Source organism: Bos mutus, chromosome 2 (genome assembly GCF_027580195.1).
Source record: "Bos mutus isolate GX-2022 chromosome 2, NWIPB_WYAK_1.1, whole genome shotgun sequence".
NCBI lineage: Eukaryota > Metazoa > Chordata > Mammalia > Artiodactyla > Bovidae > Bos > Bos mutus.
In genome coordinates, this window is record NC_091618.1 from 125,384,473 (window position 1) to 125,408,627 (window position 24,155).

Here is a 24,155-nt window from a genome sequence, read left to right on the forward strand (position 1 = left end):
GCGTTGAATCTATAAATTGCTTTGGGTAGTATACTCATTTTCACTATATTGATTCTTCCAATCCATGAACATGGTATATTTCTCCATCTATTAGTGTCCTCTTTGATTTCTTTCACCAGTGTTTTATAGTTTTTCTATATATAGGTCTTTAGTTTCTTTAGGTAGATATATTCCTAAGTATTTTATTCTTTCCGTTGCAATGGTGAATGGAATTGTTTCCTTAATTTCTCTTTCTGTTTTCTCATTATTAGTGTATAGGAATGCAAGGGATTTCTGTGTGTTGATTTTATATCCTGCAACTTTACTATAGTCATTGATTATTTCTAGTAATTTTCTGGTGGAATCTTTAGGGTTTTCTATGTAGAGCATCATGTCATCTGCAAATAGTGAGAGTTTTACTTCTTCTTTTCAATTTGGATTCCTTTTATTTTTTTTTTCTGCTCTGATTGCTGTGGCCAAAACTTCCAAAACTATATTGAATAGTAATGGTGAAAGTGGGCACCCTTGTCTTGTTCCTGACTTTAGAAGAAATGCTTTCAATTTTTCACCATTGAGGATAATGTTTGCTGTGGGTTTGTCATATATAGCTTTTATTATGTTGAGGTATGTTCCTTCTATTCTTGCTTTCTGGAGAGATTTTATCATAAATGGATGTTGAATTTTGTCAAAGGCTTTCTCTGCATCTATTGAGATAATTATATGGTTTTTATTTTTCAGTTTGTTAATGTGGTGTGTTACATTGATTGATTTGCTGATATTGAAGAATCCTTGCATCCCTGGGATAAAGCCCACTTGATCATGGTGTATGATCTTTTTAATGTGTTGTTGGATTCTGATTGCTAGAATTTTTGTTAAGGATTTTTGCATCTATGTTCATCAGTGATATTGGCCTGTAGTTTTTTTTTTGTGGGATGTTTGTCAGGTTTTGGTATTAGGGTGATGGTGGCCTCATAGAATGAATTTGGAAGTTTACCTTCCTCTGCAGTTTTTTGGAAGAGTTTGAGCAGGATAGGTGTCAGCTCTTCTCTAAATTTTGGTAGAATTCAGCTGTGAAGCCGTCTGGACCGGGCTTTTGTTTGCTGGAAGATTTTTGATTACAGTTTCAATTTCCATGCTTGTGATGGATCTGTTAAGATTTTCTATTTCTTCCTGGTCGAGTTTTGGAAAGTTGTACTTTTCTAAGAATTTGTCCATTTCTTCCACGTTGTCCATTTTACTGGCATATAATTGTTGATAGTAGTCTCTTATGATCCTTTGTATTTCTGTGTTGTCTGTTGTGATCTCTCCATTTTCGTTTCTAATTTTGTTGATTTGATTTTTCTCCCTTTGTTTCTTGATGAGTCTGCCTAATGGTTTGTCAATTTTATTTATCCTTTCAAAGAACCAGCTTTTGGTTTTGTTGATTTTTGCTTTGGTCTCTTTTGTTTCTTTTGCATTTATTTCTGCTCTAATTTTAAAGATTTCTTTTCTTCTACTAACCCTGGGGTTCTTCATTTCTTCCTTTTCTAGTTGCTTTAGGTGTAGAGTTAGGTTATTTATTTGAATTTTTCTTGTTTCTTGAGGTGTGCCTGTATTGCTATGAACTTTCCCCTTAGGACTGCTTTTACAGTGTCCCACAGGTTTTGGGTTGTTGTGTTTTCATTTTCATTCATTTCTATGCAAATTTTGATTTCTTTTTTTTATTTCTTCTGTGATTTGTTGGTTATTCAGCAGTGTGTTGTTCAGCCTCCATATGTTGGAATTTTTAATAGTTTTTCTCCTGTAATTGAGATCTAATCTTACTGCATTGTGGTCAGAAAAAATGCTTGGAATGATTTCTATTTTTTTGAATTTACCAAGGCTAGCTTTATGGCCCAGGATGTGATCTATCCTGGAGAAGGTTCCATGTGCACTTGAGAAAAAGGTGAAATTCATTGTTTTGGGATGAAATGTCCTATAGATATCAATTAGGTCTAACTGGCCTATTGTATCGTTTAAAGTTTGTGTTTCCTTGTTAATTTTCTCTTTAGTTGATCTATCCATAGGTGTAAGTGGGGTATTAAAGTCTCCCACTATTATTGTGTTATTGTTAATTTCTCCTTTCATACTTGTTAGCATTTGTCTTATGTACTGTGGTGCTCCTGTGTTGGGTGCATATATATTTATAATTGTTATATCTTCTTCTTGGATTGATCCTTTGATCATTATGTAGTGACCTTCTTTGTCTCTTTTCACAGCCTTTGTTTTAAAGTCTGTTTTATCTGATATGAGTATTGCTACTCCTGCTTTCTTTTGGTTCCTATTTGCATGGAAAATCTTTTTCAGCCCTTTACTTTCAGTCTGTATGTGTCCCCTGTTTTGAGGTGGGTCTCTTGTAGACAACATATGTAGGGTCTTGTTTTTGTATCCATTCAGCCAGTCTTTGTCTTTTGGTTGGGGCATTCAACCCATTTATGTTTAAGGTAATTACTGATAAGTATGATCTTGTTGCCATTTACTTTATTGTTTTGGGTTCAGTTTTATACACTGTTTTTGTGTTTTCTGTCTAGAGAATATCCTTTAGTATTTGTTGGAGAGCTGGTTTGGTGGTGCAGAATTCTCTCAGCTTTTGCTTGTCTGAAAAGCTTTTGATTTCTCCTTCATACTTGAATGAGATCCTTGCTGGGTACAATAATCTGAGCTGTAGGTTATTTTCTTTCATCATTTTAAGTATGTCTTGCCATTCCCTCCTGGCTTGAAGAGTTTCTATTGAAAGATCAGCTGTTATCCTTATGAGAATTCCCTTGTGTGTTATTTGTTGTTTTTCCCTTGCTGCTTTTAATATTTGTTCTTTGTGTTTGATCTTTGTTAATTTGATTAATATGTGTCTTGGGGTGTTTCTCCTTGGGTTTATCCTGTTTGGGACTCTCTGGGTTTCTTGGACTTGGGTGATTATTTCCTTCCCCATTTTAGGAAGTTTTCCACTGTTATCTCCTCAAGTATTTTCTTATGGTCTTTCTTTTTGTCTTCTTCTTCTGGAACCCCTATGATTCAAATGTTGTAGCATTTAATATTGTCCTGGAGGTCTCTGAGATTGTCCTCATTTCTTTTAATTTGTTTTTCTTTTATCCTCTCTGATTCATTTATTTCTACCATTCTATCTTCTAATTCACTAATCCTATCTTCTGCCTCTGTTATTCTACTATTTGTTGCCTCCAGAGTGTTTTTAATTTCTTTTATTGCATTATTCATTATATATTGACTCTTTTTATTTCTTCTAGGTCCTTGTTAAACCTTTCTTGCATCTTCTCAATCCTTGTCTCCAGGCTATTTATCTGTGATTCCATTTTAGTTTCAAGATTTTGGATCAATTTCACTATCATTATTCGAATTCTTTATCAGGTAGATTCCTATCTCTTCCTCTTTTGTTTGGTTTGGTGGGCATTTATCCTGTTCCTTTATCTGCTGAGTATTCCTCTGTCTCTTCATCTTGTTTAAATTGCTGAGTTTGGGGTGTCCTTTCTGTATTCTGGCAGTTTGTGGAGTTCTCTTTATTGTGGCATTTCCTCACTGTGTGTGGGTTTGTACAGGTGGCTTGCCAAGGTTTCCTGGTTAGGGAAGCTTGTGTCGGTGTTCTGGTGGGTGGAGCTGTATTTCTTCTTTCTCCTTTCAAGAGTTGGGTTGCTTTTCTGGGTGCCTGATGTCCTCTGCCGGCATTCAGAGTTGTTTTGTGGAATTTACTCGACGTTTAAATGCTCTTTTGATGAATTTGTGGTGGAGAAAGTGTTCTCCCCGTCCTATTCCTCCACCATCTTGGCTCCTCCCCACATTATTTTTCAATAAAGCATCTATATGTGTGTATATTTTTAAATTTCTAGTAAATAATTTGGGTATTTATTTTTATTTTCCTTAAATTAATATCAGAAAAATATAGCCCTTGAATTTCTCTTCATTGAAGTTCAGTTTTCTTCATGGCCAAATATGCATCACTGTATTTTTTTGTAACAATTTTATTTATGTATTCATTTTGGGCTGTGCTGGTTCATCATTGCTGCATGGGCTTTTCTCTAGTTGTGCAACGAGGTGGTACTCTCTGGTCTCAGTGCCCAAGCTTCTCATTGCAGTGGCTTCTCTTGTTGCAGAGGTTGGGCTCTAGGTTACACAGGCTTTGGTAGCTCCAGTATATGGACTCAATAGTTCCTGGGCTCTAGAGCACATGCTTAATAGTCATGGCACATGGGCTTAGTTGCTCCATGACATGTGGAATCTGACCAGGGATCAAACCCATGTCTCCTGCATTGGTGGGTGTATTCTTTACCATTGGGCCACCAGGGAAGCCCACATCATTGTTTTTAAATGTTTCACAAATATATCAAAAAACATTGTGTGAGAGATGTAATGTTTTAATTCATGTGTTGGCAGTTATAAAGTCTCTCTTGGAACTATTCAGCTCTGCCAGTTAGGCTGGAAATCAGTCATAGGCAATATGAGTGGATAGACATAACTTGAGTCTTTCATCAGTTTTGCTTTTGAGAATGTCATATGTAGTTCTCAGCCCAGTTATTGCTGAGTTCTTATTGAGTTTTAAAATTTTCTCTTCTGCTTCATACTTTATGTTCTCAGCTGTTATTGTCCAGTTGCTAAGTCATGTCCAACTCTGCTCCAACCCATGAACTGCAGCACACCCGGCTTCCCCGTCCTTCACTATCTCCCTGAGTTTGAGTCAGTGATGCCATCCAACCATCACATCCTCTGTAGCCCCTTTCTGCTCTTGCCCTCAATATTTCCCAGCATCAGGGTCTTTTCCAGTGAATCATCTCTTCACATCAGGTGTCCAAAATATTGGGTCTTCAGCTTCAGCATCAGTCCTTCCAGTGAATATTAGAGTTGATTTCCTTAGGATTGACTGATTTGATCTCCTTGCTGTCCAAGGGACTTTCAAGAGTCTTCTCCAGCGCCACAGTTCAAAAGCATCAATTTTTCAGCACTCAGCCTTCTTTATGGTTCAACTCTTACGTCCATAAATGACTATCAGAAAAACTGTAACTTTGACTATATGTACCTTTGTCGACAAGTGATGTCCCTGCTTTTTAATACACTGTCTAGGTTTGCCATAGCTATTCTTCCAACAAGCAAGTTTAATTTCATGGCTGTAGTCACTCTCTGCATTGATTTTGGAGACCAAGAAAATGAAATCTGGCACTATTCCACATTTTCTCCATATATTTTCCATGAAGTGGCAAATATAGTTCAGTTCAGTCTCTCAGTCGTGTCCGACTCTGCTACCCCAAGAATCGCAGCGCGCCAGGCCTCCCTGTCCATCACCAACTGCCGGAGTTCACTCAGACTCATGTCCATCGAGTCAGTGATGCCATCCAGCCATCTCATCCTCTGTTGTCCCCTTCTCCTCCTGCCCCCAATCCCTCCCAGCATCAGAGTCTTTTCCAGTGAGTCAGCCCTTCGCGTAAGGTGGCCAAAGTACTGGAATTTCAGCTTTAGCATCATTCCTTCCAAAGAAATCCCAGGGCTGATCTCCTTCAGAATGGACCAGTTGGATCTCCTTGCAGTCCAAGGGACTCTCAAGAGTCTTCTCCAATACCACAGTTCAAAAGCATCAATTCTTCGGTGCTCAGCTTTCTTCACAGTCCAACTCTCACATCCATACATGACCACTGGAAAAACCATAGCCTTGACTAGATGGACCTTTGTTGGCAAAGTAATGTCTCTGCTTTTCAATAGGCTATCTAGGTTGGTCATAACTTTCCGTCCAAGGAGCAAGTGTCTTTTAATTTCATGGCTGCAGTCACCATCTGCAGTGATTTTGGAGCCCCAAAAAATAAAGTCTGACACTGTTTCCACTGTTTCCCTATCTATTTCCCATGAAGTGATGGGACCAGATGCCAAGATATTCGTTTTCTGAATGTTGAGCTTTAAGCCAACTTTCTCACTCTCCACTTTCACTTTCATCAAGAGGCTTTTTAGTTCCTCTTCACTTTCTGCCATAAGGGTGGTGTCATCTGCATATCTGAGGTTATTGGTATTTCTCCTGGCAATCTTGATTCCAGCTTGTACTTCTTCCAGCCCAGCGTTTCTCATGATGTACTCTGCATAGAAGTTAAATAAGCAGGGTGACAATATACAGCCTTGACATACTCCTTTCCCTATTTGGAACCCGTCTGTTGTTCCATCTCCAGTTCTAACTGTTGCTTGCTGTCCTGCATATAGGTTTCTCAAGAGGCAGGTCAGGTGGTCTGGTATCCCCATCTCTTTCAGAAATTTCCACAGTTTATTGTGATCCACACAGTCAAAGGCTTTGGCATAGTCAATAAAGCAGAAATAAATGTTTTTCTGGAAGTCCCTTGCTTTTTTGATGATCCAGCAGATGTTGGCAATTTGATCTCTGGTTCCTCTGCCTTTTCTAAAACCTGCTTGAATGTCTGGAAGTTCATGGTTCACGTATTACTGAAGCCTGGCTTGGAGAATTTTGAGCGTTACTTTACTAGCATGTAAAGATTGTCAGAGACATCTACTAACATAAATGGGAGATTTTACAGTCAGGTCTAATTATCCTAACATGGAAGTCATTTGCTCTTCTTGTTTAATATTTTCAGACCACGTGACAATGAAAGTTTTCATTCGAGCTTTTGCGTCCCTGGCATTGCTGAGTGAAGAGCAGTGGCTGGATTCGGGTTTACCTTTCCTTTTGTTCAGCAGACAAAATATCCTTTCAGGGGGTGCTTTCTTTGGAGTATTTACACCTTTTGTCAGCATAGCAAACTTTTAGAAAACTTTACTGAAAATGTTTGCCTGATCCTGTTGTATTTTGTCTGTGCTGCTTTGTGTTGGAATGATTGTGTGCTACAAATGAGACTTACTGAGGACTGCATTTGGAATCTCCTAGAGGTAATTCGTGGCTCATAGGATCTTTTGCAACTTTATATATGTAAATGTACCCTGGCTTATGTATATGCACATATATATGACATGTATCATGTGTATCGTGTGTATTGCTTATTTTACATATTTATACACACAACCCCAATTAGTAGTTGTTTAAAATCTATAATAATTAAAAGTATTAAATTTACAATAACATGAAAGATGCAGGGATGCATGAGAGAACATTTTGTAAATCATGCCCTTTGGAGAGACTACTCAAGTGAAGAATTAGAAGGAAAATAAGGACACTAGTATTTTTAAAGAGTAAAGGTATTTTCTTTTAAATATCTTTGGTAACTGAAAAATAGAACTTAAGATGTTTCTACATAGAATGTTTTCATGTAAGTTCAGCTTCATGCCTTTATATTTTTCTGAAAAGCTAGTGAGTATCCAGATATATACTCCCTCAGTTCTATCTGAGAAGCCCGTGAGGGGACTCTGTGTCACCAAGTGAGGGGACTAAGGAAGCAGCAGTTCCATGTACCACAGAATGGGTGCTAATTACGACTTCCACTTGGCAAGTTGAGACTGCTCGTTACTTCTCTGTTAGAGCTAGCAGCCTTTCAAAAATGTAACACTCACGTTGGCTTTGATTAGAAGGTAAAGGTGTATTCTCAGTGCATGAGAAAATTTTGAGGCCTTATTTGGAATATCACCAAGTCTTTCACAGTTGTGTTTTTCTTTAGCAGTTAACTTTTCTTTTAACAAATAGATATGATTCAGGGTCATAAATACATAGAATGTACTTGGTTACTTAGAATTTGGTTAAGGTGAATTTTGGAGAACAGAAAATAGGTTTGGGGGTCTCACTTTCCTGGTGGCTCAGAGGTTAAAGCATCTTCCTGAAATGCAGGAGACCTGGGTTCGATCCCTGGGTCGGGAAGATCCCCTGGAGAAGGAAATGGCAACCCACTCCAGTACTCTTGCCTGGAGAATCCCATGGACAGAGGAGCCTGGTGGGCTACAGTCCATGGGGTCGCAAAGAGTCGGACACAACTGAGTGTATCCTTAGTAGTTAGTTAGTAGTTACTAGCGTGTGAGATGAGTGCAATTGTGCGGTAGTTTGAGCATTCTTTGGCATTGCCTTTCTTTGGGATTGGAATGAAAACTGACCTTTTCCAATCCTGTGGCCATGGCTGAGTTTTCCAAATTTGCTGGCATATTGAGTGCAGCACTTCCACACCATCATCTTTCAGGATTTGGAATAGCTCAACTGGAATTCCATCACCTCCACTAGCTTTGTTTGTAGTGATGCTTTCTAAGGCCCACTTGACTTCACATTCCAGGATATCTGGCTCTAGGTGAGTGATGACACCATCTTGATCATCTGGGTTTTGAAGATCTTTTTTGCACAGTTCTTCTGTGTATTCCTGCCACCTCTTCTGAATATCTTCTGTTTCTGTTAGGTCCATACCAGTTCTGTCCTTTATCGAGCCCATCTTTGCATGAAATGTTCCCTTGGTATCTCTAATATTCTTGAAGAGATGTCTAGTCTTTCCCATTCTGTTGTTTTCTTCTATTTCTTTGCATTGATAGCTGAGGAAGGCTTTCTTATCTTTCCTTGCTAGTCTTTGGAACTCTGCATTCAGATGCTTATATCTTTGCTTTTCTCCTTTGCTTTTCACTTCTCTTCTTTTCACAGCTATTTGTAAGGCCTCCCCAGACAGCCATTTTGCTTTTTTGCATTTCTTTTCCACGGGGATGGTCTTGATCCCTGTCCCCTGTACAATGTCACGAACCTCCGTCCATAGTTCATCAGGTACTCTGTCTATCAGATCTAGTCCCTTAAATCTATTTCTCACTTCCACTGTATAATCATAAGGGATTTGATTTAGGTCATACCTGAATGGTCTAGTGGTTTACCCCATTTTCTTCAATTAACTCTGATTTTGGCAATCAGGAGTTCATGATCTGAGCTGCAGTCAGCTCCCGGTCTTGTTTTTGCTGACTATATAGAGCTTCTCCATCTTTGGCTGCACAGAATATAATCAATCTGATTTTGGTTGACCTTCTGGTGATGTCCATGTCAACGTTTACTCTTGCCATCTCCTGTTTGACCACTTCTAATTTGCCTTGATTCATGGACCTAACATTCCAGGTTCCTATGCAATATTGCTCTTTATAGCATTGGCCCTTGCTTCTATCACCAGTGGTATTTACAACTGGGTGTTGTTTTTACTTTGGCCACATCCCTTCATTCTTTCTGGAGTTATTTCTCCACTGATCTTCAGTAGCATATTGGGCACCTACTGACCTGGGGAGTTCATCTTTCAGTGTCCTATCTTTTTGCCTTTTCATACTGTTCATGGGGTTCTCAAGGCAAGAATACTGAGTGGTTTGCCATTCCCTTCTCCAGTGGACCACACTCTGTCAGACCTCTCCACCATGACCCATGTGTCTTGGGTGGCTCCACACGGCATGGCTTAGTTTCACTGAGTTAGACAAGCTGTGGTCTGTATGATCAGATTGGCTAGTTGTCTGTAATTGTAGTTGCTTCTTTACCTGCATACAGATTTCTCAGGAGGCAGGGAATGTGGTCTGGTATTCCCAACACTATAAGAATTTTCCAGTTTTGTTGTGATCCACACAATCAAATACTTTGGCCAAGTCAATTAAACAGAAGTAGATGTTTTTCTGGAACTCTCTTGCTTTTTCAATGATCCAACGAATGTTGGCAATTTGATCTCTGGTTCCTCTGCCCTTTCTAAACCCAGCTTAAACATCTGGGCCATATCCAGGTTTATCTTGGTAAACTGAGTCTCTTATATTATGTAGTGACCTTTATCATGAGTCATACTTTCTGTTTTAAATTCACCTGGTCTAATGTTAATATAGTTGTATACACTTTCAATCTTTAGTGTTTAGATGTAGCTCTTAAAAATATTTCTGGGTTTTCCTTCATGGCATTCAGTATTAGCATTTCTAATTTTTAACTGAAGTAAACTAGTTATATTTATGTTAATTATAGATCTTTGGGAGATTTTTCCTTCCTTTGCTTGAAGCTGATTCTCCTTTTTAATATATATATAATATATATGTTTAAATTAAGCATATTATATATTTTTTAACTTCTTATTTCTTCCTTTCATTTAGAATATTAAATGTATTTTAAATACAGTTTTCCCTCTACTGTTTTGGAAATTATATACTATATTTCTTTTGACAATTATCCTTAAATTTTAACTTGCATACTTAAAGTTAGAATATTTCAAAGTGGGTACATTTTACTTATAATCACAATCCTATATTTATCTAATAGTTTATCTGGTAAAACATTCAAAATTAAACTACTCTCCTGTTTTTCATACAGTCAAGTTTTATTTATATTTACTCAGATATTTATTATTTTGTTGTTGTTCATCATTCCTTTTTGTACTTCATACTTTATGGAATCACCTTCATTCTTCCTAAAGTATATCAATTCTTTAGAAATGTCATTAATGAATATGTTTGGTTAGTAAACTCTGATTTTATTTGATAGAACTATATTTTGTTTGTTATAGGATTTAATTAATTATGGCTGGGTATACCAGTTCTCAGTTATTTTTTTTAGCACTTTAAAGAGATCGTTCTATTTAAATTATCTACATTCCATTCTACTTAATTTCATGTAAGTGATTATCTATCTCCCTGACCTTCCCACCCTCTGCCACACACACACACCACAGGCTGCTTTTAAGATCTTGTTTCACTTTAGTATCACTATGATGAGCAGTTCCAGATATGTATCAGCTATATTTCTCTCCTATATTGCCTCTTCTCATTTTATTTTTTTCCTCCTAAAATTCCAAATACGTATGTATGTGTATGCATGTGTCTCTGTCTGTTTATTTCCCTTTCTACTTATACATACTCTAAAAACCACTGTATTTTCCATTTTTCTATAGAATTCTGGTTAATTTCTTAAGTCTGTCTTCCACTTAAACCATTCTCTCTTCAGTTATATCTATTTTACTATTGTATTAATTCAATGCACTTTTATTTTATTAGAATAAATATATACATTGTATATTATAAATATGTTTTTTATATTTATTTAATAAAAAATATATTTATTAATATATAAAATGTATTTTATACATTATAAAATTTCTCATTTTCCAGATTTGACTGGATTTTTTGATAGGTTCTATGATTTCCAATTACTTCTTTATGTATTTAAACATATGAAATGCATATATTTTAAATATCTGATAATTCAGATATATGAAATTTCTGGGATCTAATTTTAATATTTCTTATTCCTGATAACAGGCACATTAATTTTTTTTTATATTTGTCTATGTGTATGACAGGGATGTGTTTTATATGTTAGTTCATTTATGACAGAATTCTATACTTTGATATGATGTATTACTATGTAGAAACTGAAACTGAACACATTAAATATGTAGAGTTCTAAGAATATTATACTTTAATAAAGCTGTTAGTTTTTTAATATGCTTCTGCTAGGCATCTGGGAGAGCTATAAATACAGGTTCATTTTAATTTCTCATTTGGAGTTTTATGGCCCATACAGTGAATTTGCACCTGAAAATCACATAAGAGATAACCTGTGGTTGTGAATTATTAAGATATATTTTTATTTTCTCCTTTTCTCCCTCTTCCACACTGACACCAAGGCATAACGTGTTTGTGCCTTGGCATCATGTGCATCTCTGTGCCATGAATTTTTTTTAAAGACAACTCTTTCACCAAGAGTGTAGCTCTGTGGGATCCAATATGTTTTTACAAGCTCTAAGTTTCAATTTCCCATATGACTTGAGCCTGATTTATTTTAATTCTCTGGCTCTCCATTAAGTTTACAGTTATGGGCGATGGGCAGAGAGTAGGCATCAGCTTCAACATTTCCTTATAGTTCTATATTTACGTTCCCCCAGTTTTTTACTCTAAAAGACTTCTCTTTCCTCCTTGAAACCTTAGCTTTTTAAAGAAGATAGCTATAATGTTTTATACAGAATTCTAGGAAAATATTTCTATTTACTACAGCATATTAATGAAAACCATAGAAGAGTTTTTTATTTTGCTTTTAAAATTGTATTATCCTCACACTTAATTTCTCAGTTCTTTGAAATCTTAAATTGAAGTACTACTTCTCAGAATATGAACACACACAACAAATATATCTACACAAACTCAAAAAGGTCCATAGGATTTAAGTAAGACTTTTTATATACACCATTGTTACCTATTTGTTACTCATTCATTGGAAGAAACAAGAATTACCTCTTAAACTTGACTTTGGACAGGCTCTAAGTTCTAATACTTTTCTGTATCCAACACATTCTTTTTGTCTAAAATTTTTATTCATTTCTACATTTGTATAATTAACAAACACTAAATCCACTGTGCCTGTAGCTGCTGCTGCTGCTAAGTCTTTTCAGTCGTGTCCGACTCTGTGCAACCTCGTAGACGGCAGCCCACCAGGCTCCCCCATCCCTGGGATTCTCCAGGCAAGAATACTGGAGTGGGTTGCCATTTCCTTCTACAATGTATGAAAGTGAAAAGTGAAAGTGAAGTCACTCAGTCGTGTCCAACTCCTAGCCACTCAATGGACTGCAGCCTACCAGGCTTCTCCGTCCATGGGATTTGCCAGGCAAGAGATGTATGTAAAAACTTCCTGTCACCTGTGTCCAGAATCTTTACTATTCATTTCAGTTCAGTTCAGTTCAGTCACTCAGTCATGTCTTACTCTTTGCAACCCCATGAACTGCAGCACGCCAGGCCTCCCTGTCCATCACCAACTCCTGGAGTTTACCCAAACTCATGTCCATTGAGTCGGTGATGACGTCGAGCCATCTCATCCTCTGTCATCCCCTTCTTCTCCTGCCCCCAGTCCCTCCCAGCATCAGGGTCTTTTCCAATGAGTCAACTCTTTGCATGATGTGGTACAAAAGCAATTGCGGTTTCAGACCATGAAATTTAAATCATTATAATTAGTCTCAAGCACATCTTTATTAATCAAAATAGGAGCCATTATAATCAACATGTTTTTGCCAATAAGAAATAAGTTGGTTTATTTCTGTAGTGCAGAAATCCATGCTCCAGAATTCAGTGAACTCTTAGAAAGCATTTTCTGTCTCCTACTGGTTATGGAAGCATTTTCCCTGCAAAAAGTTGTTGAGATGCTTGAAGTGGTAGTCAGTTGGCAGGAGGTCCGGTAAATATGGCAGATGAGGCAAAAGTTCATAGCCTAATTCATTCAACTTTTGAAGTATTGGTTGTGTGTTGTGCAGTAGGGCATTATTGTGGAGAATAATTGCAGCTGGGTGTTGTTGTGAATAAGAATTGGGCCTATTCTGTTCACCAATACCAGTTGCAGGTGTTGCAGTTTTTGGTGCATCTCACCAATTTCCTGTGGAGAAGACAATGGAACCCCACTCCAGTACTCTTTCCTGGAAAATCCCATGGATGGAGGAGCCAGGTAGGCTGCAGTCCATGGGGTTGCTAAGAGTCAGACACAACTGAGCGACTTCACTTTCACTTTTCACTTTTATGCATTGGAGAAGGAAATGGCAACCCACTCCAGTGTTCTTGCCTGAAGAATCCTAGGGACGGGGGAGCCTGGTGGGCTGCAGTCTACGGAGTCGCACAGAGTCGGACATGACTGAAGCCACTTAGCAGCAGCAGCATCAATTACCTGAGCATACTTCTCAGATGTAATGGTTTTGCTGGGATTCAGAAAGCTACAGTGGGTCAGAAGGTTGTCAAACCACCAAACAATGACCATTTTTTTTTTTTTTTTTTTTTTTTGATGCAAGTTTGACTTTGGGAAGTGATTCAGAGCTGCTTCTTCATCCAGCCATTGAGCAAGTCATTGACAGTTGTATGAAATCCACTTTTATTCACATGTCACACTCTGATAGAGAAATGGTTCATTGTTTTGTGCAGAATAAGAGAAGATGACACTTCAAAACTATGATCTTTTGATTTGTGGTCAGTTCATGAGGCACTCACTTTTCAAGGTTTTTCACCTTTTCAACTTGCTTCAAATGCCAAATGACTGTAGAATGTAGTTCTTTGGCAATTTCTCATGTAGTTGTAAGAGGGTCAGCTTCGATGATGGCTCTGTATGGTGGTTATCAGCTTCCAATGGCCAACCACTATGCTTCTCATCTTCAAAGCTCTCATCTCCTTTGCAAAACTTCTTGAACCACTACTACCACAGTGTACATTCGTTAGCAGTTCCTGAGCCAGATGTATGTTGCTGTTGCGAATTGTCTCCCCTGCCTTGGGACCCATTTTGAACTCAAATAAGAAAACTGCTCAAATTTGCTTTTTGTCTAACATCATTTTTATAGTCTAAAATAAGAAGCAAGTAACAAATAGTTAGCAAAAAAAATAATAATAATAAAGTGAGAAATGTGCATTAAAATGATGTATATCAGTTATAACCACATTTATTTAAGAAGGTATTCCAGGATCAAACTGTAAAGTTCAATGTTAAACCTCAATTATTTTTGCACCAACTTAATAAAACCCAATAATGGAAACTTACTGGATTACATGCAAGGCAAATTAGATGATATTCGAGTGAGAGAAGATTAGTGGCCAACAAATCAATGAATAAATTTTGAGGAAACATTAATTAAATAGTATTCTCAAAAAATTAATGTTGGGGATATAATGATAGATTTATATCATAATCAGGAAGACAGAAGAGCAAACCTTTAATTTCAATATAGCATAAGTTTTATAATAGAAACAGATAGAATACTTTAGGAGCACCAGAGAAGAATATTCATTTGTGCTGTGGGTGCTTAGTCACTCAGTTATGTCCGACTCTTGAGACCCCCATAGACTGTAACCTGCCAGGCTCCTCTGTCCATGGGATTCTCCAGGCAAGAGTACTGGAGTGGGTTGCCATTTCTTTCTCCAGGGGATCTTCCCAACCCAGGAATCGAACCTGGGTCTCCTGCATTGCAGGCAGACTTTTTAACAACTGAGCTATGAGGGAAGTCCTAATATTCATTTACTTAGTTTCAAAGAAGTCTTTCTAGAAGAGTTAACATAAGCTGAATGAGACCAAAAAGGTAAGTTAAAAGAGGGCATAGGGTGCTCCAGATAGAGAAAATGGAAAAACAAGGGCCCAGAGGCATGGAAAATATGATACATTTAGGAAGTAAGTTATTCTGTGCCTCTGATCAATAGAATAAATATGGAGGACTAGTCAGTGAAGACCCTAGAGACCTAAGAAAGAACATCAGATTGTACGGTATATCTTATGCCTTGCTAAGGAATTTAGATTTCATTGTGGAGAGTCTCTGGAGGCTTTTAAACAAGACTGATAACAGAATAAAGACCTATTAAAGGACATTAATTGCCATTTTATAATTTGTTGGGGAAGGATGCAAAGTAATTGTTTTCTTTTTCTGCTAAATAGGACTTCAGGCTTCTGGCACAACCCAGGGTATTTTCCCTTCTTGTGTTTTCTCAAATACGTAAGTATCTAAGAAAATTAATATATATTTATAAATGAATATTCTAAAAAGTACATGAGTGATGTTAAAAAGCAAATAATTGCATGGGATCCTCCATTCTTGTAGTTCTACTTAGATTTAGTGAACTGATGTCTTTTGCAAATTCTCATCACTAAGGTTAAATTGTAAAGTAGACAAAGTGAATATTTTTCCTTTTCCTTCGCTATTTCCTTATCCCACTGTGGTCTACCCTCACCCTATATTTAGAGTCTTCATGCCACATTCAAATATGACCTCTCCTCTTCAGGTAGCTTCCCAGAATCTAGACTTGCCTCTTTGCGTTTATCCCCTTTTAAATATTTACCATTCCTTGAAACTTTTGAGATTACTGGCTTCCTAAGGATGGTAGATTAGTTTTAATTTTTAAATTTTTAATTAGTCATTGTTATCCTAAAATGTGTTTGCCATATAATCCAAAATAATAACCTCTAATAATGGAACTTGCCAGTCTTTGGAAAAGAGATTTGGGGTACCTCTGGGAGTTTTATTCTTCAAACTGGTGATGATCTGTTTCTGTTGGTGTCTAGAATGGCTTTCTCAGTGTTAGAGCTGAAAGACTATTATTTTAAACCAAACACTGTTACCTTAAAAAAAAAATCAATTACCAAAATAAGATCCAGCTTCAGTTCAACTCAGTCGATCAAGTCATGTCTGACTCTTTGCGACCCTATGAGCCACAGCATGCCAGGCCTCCCTGTCCATCACCAACTCCCAGAGTTTACCTAAACCCATGTCCATTGAGTTGGTGATGCCATCCAACCATCTCATCCTCTGTCCTTGCCTTCTCCTCCTGCCCTTAATCTTTCCCAGCATCACAGTCTTTTCCAATGAGTCAGCTCTTCGCATCAGGTGGCCAAAATATTGGAGTTTCAGCTTCAACATCAGTCCTTCCAATGAATACCCAGGACTGATCTCCTTTAGGATGGACTGGTTGGATCTCTTTGAAGTCCAAGGGACTCTCAAGAATCTTCTCCAACACCACAGTTCAAAAGCATCAATATTTCTGCACTCAGCTTTCCTTATAGTCCAACTCTCACTGACCACTGGAAAAACCATAGCTTTGACTGGATGGGCCTTTGTTGGCAAAGTAATGTCTCTGCTTTTTAATATGCTCTCTAGGTTGGTCATAACTTTCCTTCCAAAGAGTAAGCGTCTTTTAATTTCATGGCTACAGTCACCATCTGCAGTGATTTTGGAGCCCCAAAAAATAAAGTCAGCCACTGTTTCCCCATCTATTTCCCATGAAGTGATGGGACCAGATGCCATGATCTTAGTTTTATGAATGTTGGGCTTTAAGACAACTTTTTTCACTCTCCTCTTTCACTTTCCTCAAGAGGCTCTTTAGTTCTTCTTCACTTTCTGCCATAAGGGTGATGTCATCTGCATAACTGAGGTTATTGATATTTCTCCCAGCATTCTTTATTCCAGCTTGTGCTTCTTCCAGCCCAGAGTTTCTCATGATGTACTCTGCATGTAAGTTAAATAAGTAGGGTGACAATATACAGCCTTGACGTACTCCTTTTCCTATTTGGAGCCAGTCTGTTGTTCCATGTCCAGTTCTAAATGTTGCTTCCTGACCTGCATACAGGTTTCTCAAGAGGCAGGTCAGGTGGTCTGGTATTCCCATCTCTTTCAGAATTTTCCACAGTGATTGTGATCCACACAGTCAAAGACTTTGGCATAGTCAATAAAGCAGAAATAGATGTTTTTCTGGAACTCTCTTGCTCTTTGATTATCCAGCAGATGTTAGCAATTTGATCTCTGGTTCCTCTGCCTTTCCTAAAACCAGCGTGAACACCTCAAAGTTCACGGTTCATGTATTACTCAGTAAGGTGAGTAACTCTGTGCACTATTTGGAGCTTTTTCACCACTCCCTTCCAGATTGACAGGGAAAAATAACTTTTAGCTGCACCCAACCAGCCTAACATCCCATAAGAATACCAACAAAACACAGCTAATAATGTTTTCTCATCTGACTCTACCAATCATACATATTCACATTCTTCTCATTCTGATTTCACTCCAGACTTCATAAAACTTTACTGTGGAATGATTACATGTATTCTACCATCCACCTTCTCTATCCCTCCCTTTCCTCTATTGATTAGTTCTATTTTCTCTAACGTTAATACTAAAAACAGCAAGACTTATAAAATAGACTTGGAAGTTCAAAACCAAGAGAATGAAGACAAAGTAAATATAGCATTGTGGATAAACTTCAATGATTTTTATAATTAAGTTTCAATAATTAAGCATTACACTTAGATAATGAGTACGTTTATATTATTGGGATGGAAGTTGTAAGGAGTAACAGTAAAGAAGACAGTAAAAGTGCTTGCTACTTTGTATACTATCAGAAATTTATAGTTTATCTACTGGGCAACACTGTTTAGGAGGGATAGTGGTATGATCAAGTTGGAGTACGTGATGAATACCTAACAGAAATATATAAGAATAATTTATGGAACGAAAATAGAAACCAGTGTTAGAAGTCCATTAATGGCCTGCACAAAGGCTTCATTTTGAATTACATGAGTAGGCCCATATCCAAAAGATTTTAAATAGGAATTTATATTTGAAGCATAATGCTAGATATTAGGTAGATATGACAAGAAGAAAACCATGCCTAAGTGATTGTGAGGTGTTCTTTTTTAAAGATACCTTGTTGCGGCAATTTTTTGGAATAGTTTCAGAAGGATAGGTATTAATTCTTCTCTAAATACTTTTTAGAATTCGTCAGTGAAGCTGTTTGATCCTGGATGTTTGTCTGTTGGAAGTTCTTAAATCATAGTTTTGATCATTATTCCCTTCACAATTGCTTATTTTGATATCATATTTGTGTGCAAATGATTTCCTACCTTTAGGTTTGCCTTTGCTGGTGAGCTTTTCCATTCATTCATAGTTCTCTTGTTTCTAGGTGTGGCCTTATCCTCTCCACCTAGAGAAGTTCCTCTAGCATTGTTGTAAAGCTTGTTAGGTGGTACTGAATTATGTTAGCTTCTGCTTGTCTGTAAAGCTCTTGACTTCTCCTTCAAATCTGAACAAGGGCCTTGTTGGGTAGAGTATTCTTGTTGGTAGGTTTTTCTCATGCCACTCCCTTGTGACTGCAGAGTTTCTTCTGACAAATCAGCTGATAACCTTATGCAGATTCCCTTGTATGTTATTTTTTGCTTTTCCCTTGCTGCTTTAATTATTTTCTCTGTCTTAAAGTTTTATCAGTTTGGTATGTGTCTCTGTGCATTCCTCCTTGGCTTATTCTGTATGGGACTCTGCACTTCCTGGACTTGAGTGTTTCCTTTCCCATGTTAGGGATTTTTCTAGCTATCATCTCCCAGGCCCTTTCTCCTCTTCCTGGGACCCCTATAATTGGAATGTTGATGTATTTAATGTCCCAGAAATCACTTAGACTGTCATTTCATTCTTTTTTCTTTATTGTTCTGCAGCAGTGATTTCCAACAGTCTGTCTTCCAATTTACTTATTCATCCTTTTGCCTTATTTATTCTGCTATTGGTTCCTTCTAGTGTATTTTTTATTTTAGTTATTTTATCTCTGTTCTTTAAATCTTCTAGCACTTTCTAAACATTTCTTATATCTTCTCAGTCTATACCCTCATTCTTTTTCCAAGCTCTTGGATCATCTTTGTTAACATTATTCTGAATTTTCTTTCAGGTAGATTATCTATCTCTACATCACTTACTTTTCTTCTGGGGTTTCATCTTGTTTCTTCATCTAGAACATAGTTCTCTGATGGCTCATTTTGTTTCACTTTCTGTGTTAGTGGTTTGTGTTCCACAGGCTATAGGATCATACTTCTTGCTTCTGTTGTCTGTCCCTGGTGGGTGAGGTTAGTCTAGGGGCTTATGCAGGCTTCCTGTTGGGAGGGTCTGGTAAGTGCTCACTGGTGGGTGGTGCTGGATTTTATGCCTGTGGTGGACAGGGCTGTGCCAGGGGCCTCAGGACAACTTTAGCCAACCTCTCTGTTGATGAGTGGGGCTGTGTTCCCATTTTGTCGGTTGTTTGGCCTGAGGTATCCCAGCACTGAAGCCTGCAGGCTGTTGGATAGGGCCAACTCTCAGTGCCAAAATGGTGACCTCCTGGAGAGCTCACACTGAGGACTTCCCTGGGACTTCCGCCAACTCCAGGGAGACCTTTAAAAACCCACAGGTAGGTTTGGCCCAGATTCCTATGGAGATTCTGCCTTGTTCTGGGTCCTAGTGCATGTGAAACCTTGCATGCACCCTCCAAGAGTGGAGTCTCTGTTTCCCCTAGTCCTAGGAGCTTCTGCAGTTAAGCCTTGTTGGCCTTTAAACCAAATTCTGTGGGGGCTTCTACTTGTGATGCCAGACCCCTAGGCAGGGAAGCCTGATGTGGGGCTCAGAATTTTCAGACCTCTAGGATAAACTCTGCAATATGTTTCAAGTCTGTGGGTCACCAACCCAGTGGATATGGGATTTGATTATATCACAAAAGCACGCTTACTGTCTCGTTGTGGCTTCTTCTATGTCTTTAGATGTAGAATACCTTTTTTTCATAGGATCTAGTCTTTTCTGTGGATGATTATTCAGCAGTTAGTTGCCTCTTTTGTGTTTTTGTGAGAGAAGATGACCACAAGTCCTTCTACTCTGCCATCTCGTCACCCTTCTGAAAGCATCTATTTAACTGTATACATATTCTCCAGAGATCTTGGGAGAATACAGTTTATGAGCACGCGAACACTGATTTCATTCCAAATCTGTTTCCTTTGCAAGTGGTCTTCCTCCTAGGTCAGCAATGCTCATTGTTGTTGGATCAGGAGTCCATGTCTCATCACTCAACACAAACTCAGTGTCTGGTTTTATAATGTAAAGTACAGGCCTAGAAAAAGTAAAAAGGTGTATCGATTTTATTTTAAGTAATTAGGAAAAAGATAAGCAAAGGACCTATACTGAAATACATGAAAATAAATACCTGAAATATACAAAAATAAATAAGAACTAAAGTCTTAGATTTTGTTTTATTAACAGTTCTATAATTTTCATTGAGTTCTTGTTACCAGTGAGAAAACTGCATTGTTAATTTCATTATCATGATAAAAATATGACTAGAATACATGATACAATATTGTCATACATAGAAAAGGGCTGTGTCTAAATTTGTATTTAAGAGGGCTAGAAATGTATTATTTTAACCCACAGTTATTGAATAGTTATCACATAATTCCTTGCCGTTTGATGAAAGCATGGGTAAAACCATGGGATTTGAAAGAGTAAATTAAGGATTATCCAGAAGCTCTGGTCAGATGTCTTGTCACTTCATGCTGCCTTTTAACAAACATGAAAGACTAGCTCACCTCCCTCCAAGTCTGTGTCCTTTCCCAGCAGACAACACAGCAGGAATGTCTAAGGCGGGTCAGAAGTAGAATTTTCAAATAGACATTTTTATGCAACAGTTATAATTCTGCTTCTGAGTATTAAGGCATATGGGCCAGTATCAAAAAAGGAAGGAGAAGTAGGTGGTGGGGGATAGAAATAAAATTTATTCTTTTGATTTCTGTTTAAAAAAAAAAAAACAAACTTTCAGATATAAAGAGAAAAAAAAATGATTCAGTGATTATAAGTTTTGGAAAAAGCTACATAAATTCTTGATCCTAAATAATAACAAAAGTATCAACCTTTCTTGACTTTACAGACAACAGCATCTCCTACAAAACTGCTTGCAAGAAAAAGTATGTATCATAAAACTCATTGATAAAGCAGCATATTAGTGATAATTTTAAATGTTTCATAGTAGAAAAAAACTATGCAATCATTTACTGATATTAATGTCCCTCTTTGCCCATTTTTTCTTCTTTAAAGTTCACTTTCAGTTAATTCTTAGATTTTGCACTAAAGTTCTTATCAAAAGATAATTTTGCCCATTCAGGAAGAGGTCTCATGGAGATGGGCAGGAAGTCAGGGGAGGAGCATTAAGGGACCTAGCCCTTATAAGAATAGTGTCAAACAACCATAAACCCATTCTGTCATGGGAAGCTACTACACATCACTTTGCAGATTTGGCTCATGAGTTGGGATGCCTGGACTTGTCCAAAGTCAGTTTTGTGGGAAGGGACCTAGTCACCTAAGAACAAAACATATTAGGGATAGCTTTCTTTCATATGTCATACTTAGCCTAAGAATAATAATGTAGTTCTATCATTTATGATCTCTGGTAGTAAGAAAAGCAAAAAGATATATATATATATATATATATATATATATATATATATTGAATGTCTCAGTTTATATGTCATAGTAGATTAGAATAAATTATTTGTTTTTATTCAAAACATTTCATTTTGGATGTTATATAATGTTTTGGATGTTGTATAATAAATGCAAAACATATGAGAAGATTCAAGGATTAGAGCAGAATAAAATGGCTTTCCCTGGGGTGCCCCCAAACATTCTTTAATGTGTCAAAAGAGAATATGCTGCATAGGTGTTAACTTATCTTTGACTGTTGGCCTAATATGTGTGCTTGTTGTTCAGTTGCTAAGCTGTGTCTGACTCTGTGACCCCAGGGATTGCAGCATGCCAGATTTCCCTGTCCTCCACTCTTCCCCAGAGATTGCTCAAACTCATGTTTGTTGAGTCAGTGATGCCACCCAACCATCTTATCCTTTGTCACCCCCTTCTCTTCCTGTCTCAGTCTTTCCCAGTATCAAGGTCTTTTCAAGGAGTCGGCTCTTCACATCAGGTTGGCCAGAATATTGGAGCTTCCTCATTGGTCTTTATAATGAATATTCAGGAATGACTTCCTTTAAGATTGACTGGTTTGATCTCCTTGCTGTCCAAGGGACTCTCCAGCACCACAATTTGAAAGCATCAATTCTTCAGCACTCAGCCTTTTTTATGGTCCAATTCTCACATCCATACATGACTACTGGAAAAGCCATAGCTTTGTCTATACTGACCTTTGTCAGCAAAGTGATGTCTCTGCTTTCTGTGCTAACTTAATGCAGTATTTTGGGTGTGAATAGCCCCATTACAGAAATCTTTTTTTTTTTTTTTTATTCTCCTGCCTACATGACAGCTTTCCAGGCTTTGCTGCCAGTTCCTTATGTTTACTAGTTTTTGTTCTAAGAGTCATAACAATTTTGAACAGACTGTTAGTTTATTATAGGCAAGAGGATTTTTATTAATACAAATCCAAAGTATGTTTTCAATACATAAGCAGAAGTATATAGAAACAAATGGATTCTGTTACTGAGGCTCTTAGTCCAACTTTAAGTAAGTAAGTAAGTGAAAGTCACTCAGTCATGTCCGACTCTTTGTGACCCCATGGACTATAGAGTCCATGGTATTCTCCAGGCCAGAATACTGGAGTGGGTAGCTTTTCCCTTCTATAGGGGATCTTCCCAACCCGGGAATCGAACCGAGGTCACCTGCATTGCAGGTGGATTCTTTACCAACTGAGCTATCTGGAAAGCCCAAACTTAAACATAGGATAGCACCATTGACCACTAAGGAAATGGTAGTTCAAATCTAGTCCCTGAAGTTTTATATCAAGCTCAAAAGGAGGAATTCTCTAAACCTATCCTTGCTCAGCCCTCTTGACTCTTTGAGATGAAATTCTAGCCTGCCCTTATTTTCTATCTAAGCTCGTTTGTTCCTTCACTGTATCACCTTTTTTCTGCCTTCTATGACAGTTTCCATTGATACTATCTTGTTAGATACAAACCCATTCAATCTCCATAAAGCATAAACTTTTTATTTTTGCTTATTAGATTCTTGGAAAGAAAGTTATGACCAACCTAGATAGCATATTGAAAAGCAGAGACATTACTTTGTCAACAAAGGTCCGTCTAGTCAAGGCTATGGTTTTTCCCATGGTCATGTATGGATGTGAGAGTTGGACTGTGAAGAAAGCTGAGCGCCGAAGAATTGATGCTTTTGAACTGTGGTGTTGGAGAAGACTCTTGAGGATCCCTTGGACTGCAAGGAGATCCAACCAGTCCATTCTAAAGGAGATCAGTCCTGGGTGTTCTTTGGAAGGAATGATGCTGAAGCTGAAACTCCAGTACTTTGGCCACCTCATGCAAAGAGTTGACTCATTGGAAAAGACTGATGCTGGGAGGGATTGGGGGCAGGAGGAGAAGGGGACAACAGAGGATGAGATGGCTGGATGGCATCACCGACTCGATGCACATGAGTTTGAGTGAACTCCAGGAGTTGGTGATGGACAGGGAGGCCTGGCATGCTGCCATGGGGTCATAAAGAGTCGGACACGACTGACCGACTGAACTGAACTGATTAGATTCTTAACAATTAGCTGTAGTCCTTTCCCTATCAACAAAACACAGGCTCACCTCTGCATCAGGGAATGAGAAGAGAGCTGGGTTCTTTTCCATCCTTACTTTTAGCTAGATGGATGCCTCTGAAGCCACCCAAATGTTTTGACCATATCTGTTTGAGAAATAATTTGTTAGAAATAACCTGGTTCATTTTAAAATAATTTTGCTAGATTGTAGACACTATGTTTCTTCTTGAAAAAATATATGCATGTAATATAATGTGCCTAGACAGCAATTTGGTGATTTTTCATTTTCTTTGTTTTTAACCAAAAATTCTTTTATCCTAGCTATAAATGTTAGGAAAAATAAATAAATAAAAATGTTCTGAAGGAATGAGAGCCAAATGGAAACTTATATATATATATGTGTATATATATATACACACATTTTACTTTAGTATAGAATAAACTAACTCAAAATTAATTTGAAATTCTAAATATATATATATATATATATATATTTATTT

General features: G+C 37.6%; 1 protein-coding gene across 1 annotated transcript in view; it reads left to right on the forward strand.

The window, feature by feature from the left end:
• Nucleotides 1-24,155, forward strand: part of FSIP2 (fibrous sheath interacting protein 2) — a 161,318-nt gene that overhangs the window by 84,833 nt on the left and 52,330 nt on the right. The window contains 2 exon segments of the mRNA XM_070360818.1: nucleotides 15,281-15,338; nucleotides 21,046-21,082. Of these exon segments, the coding sequence (XP_070216919.1) occupies nucleotides 15,281-15,338; nucleotides 21,046-21,082 (95 nt within the window).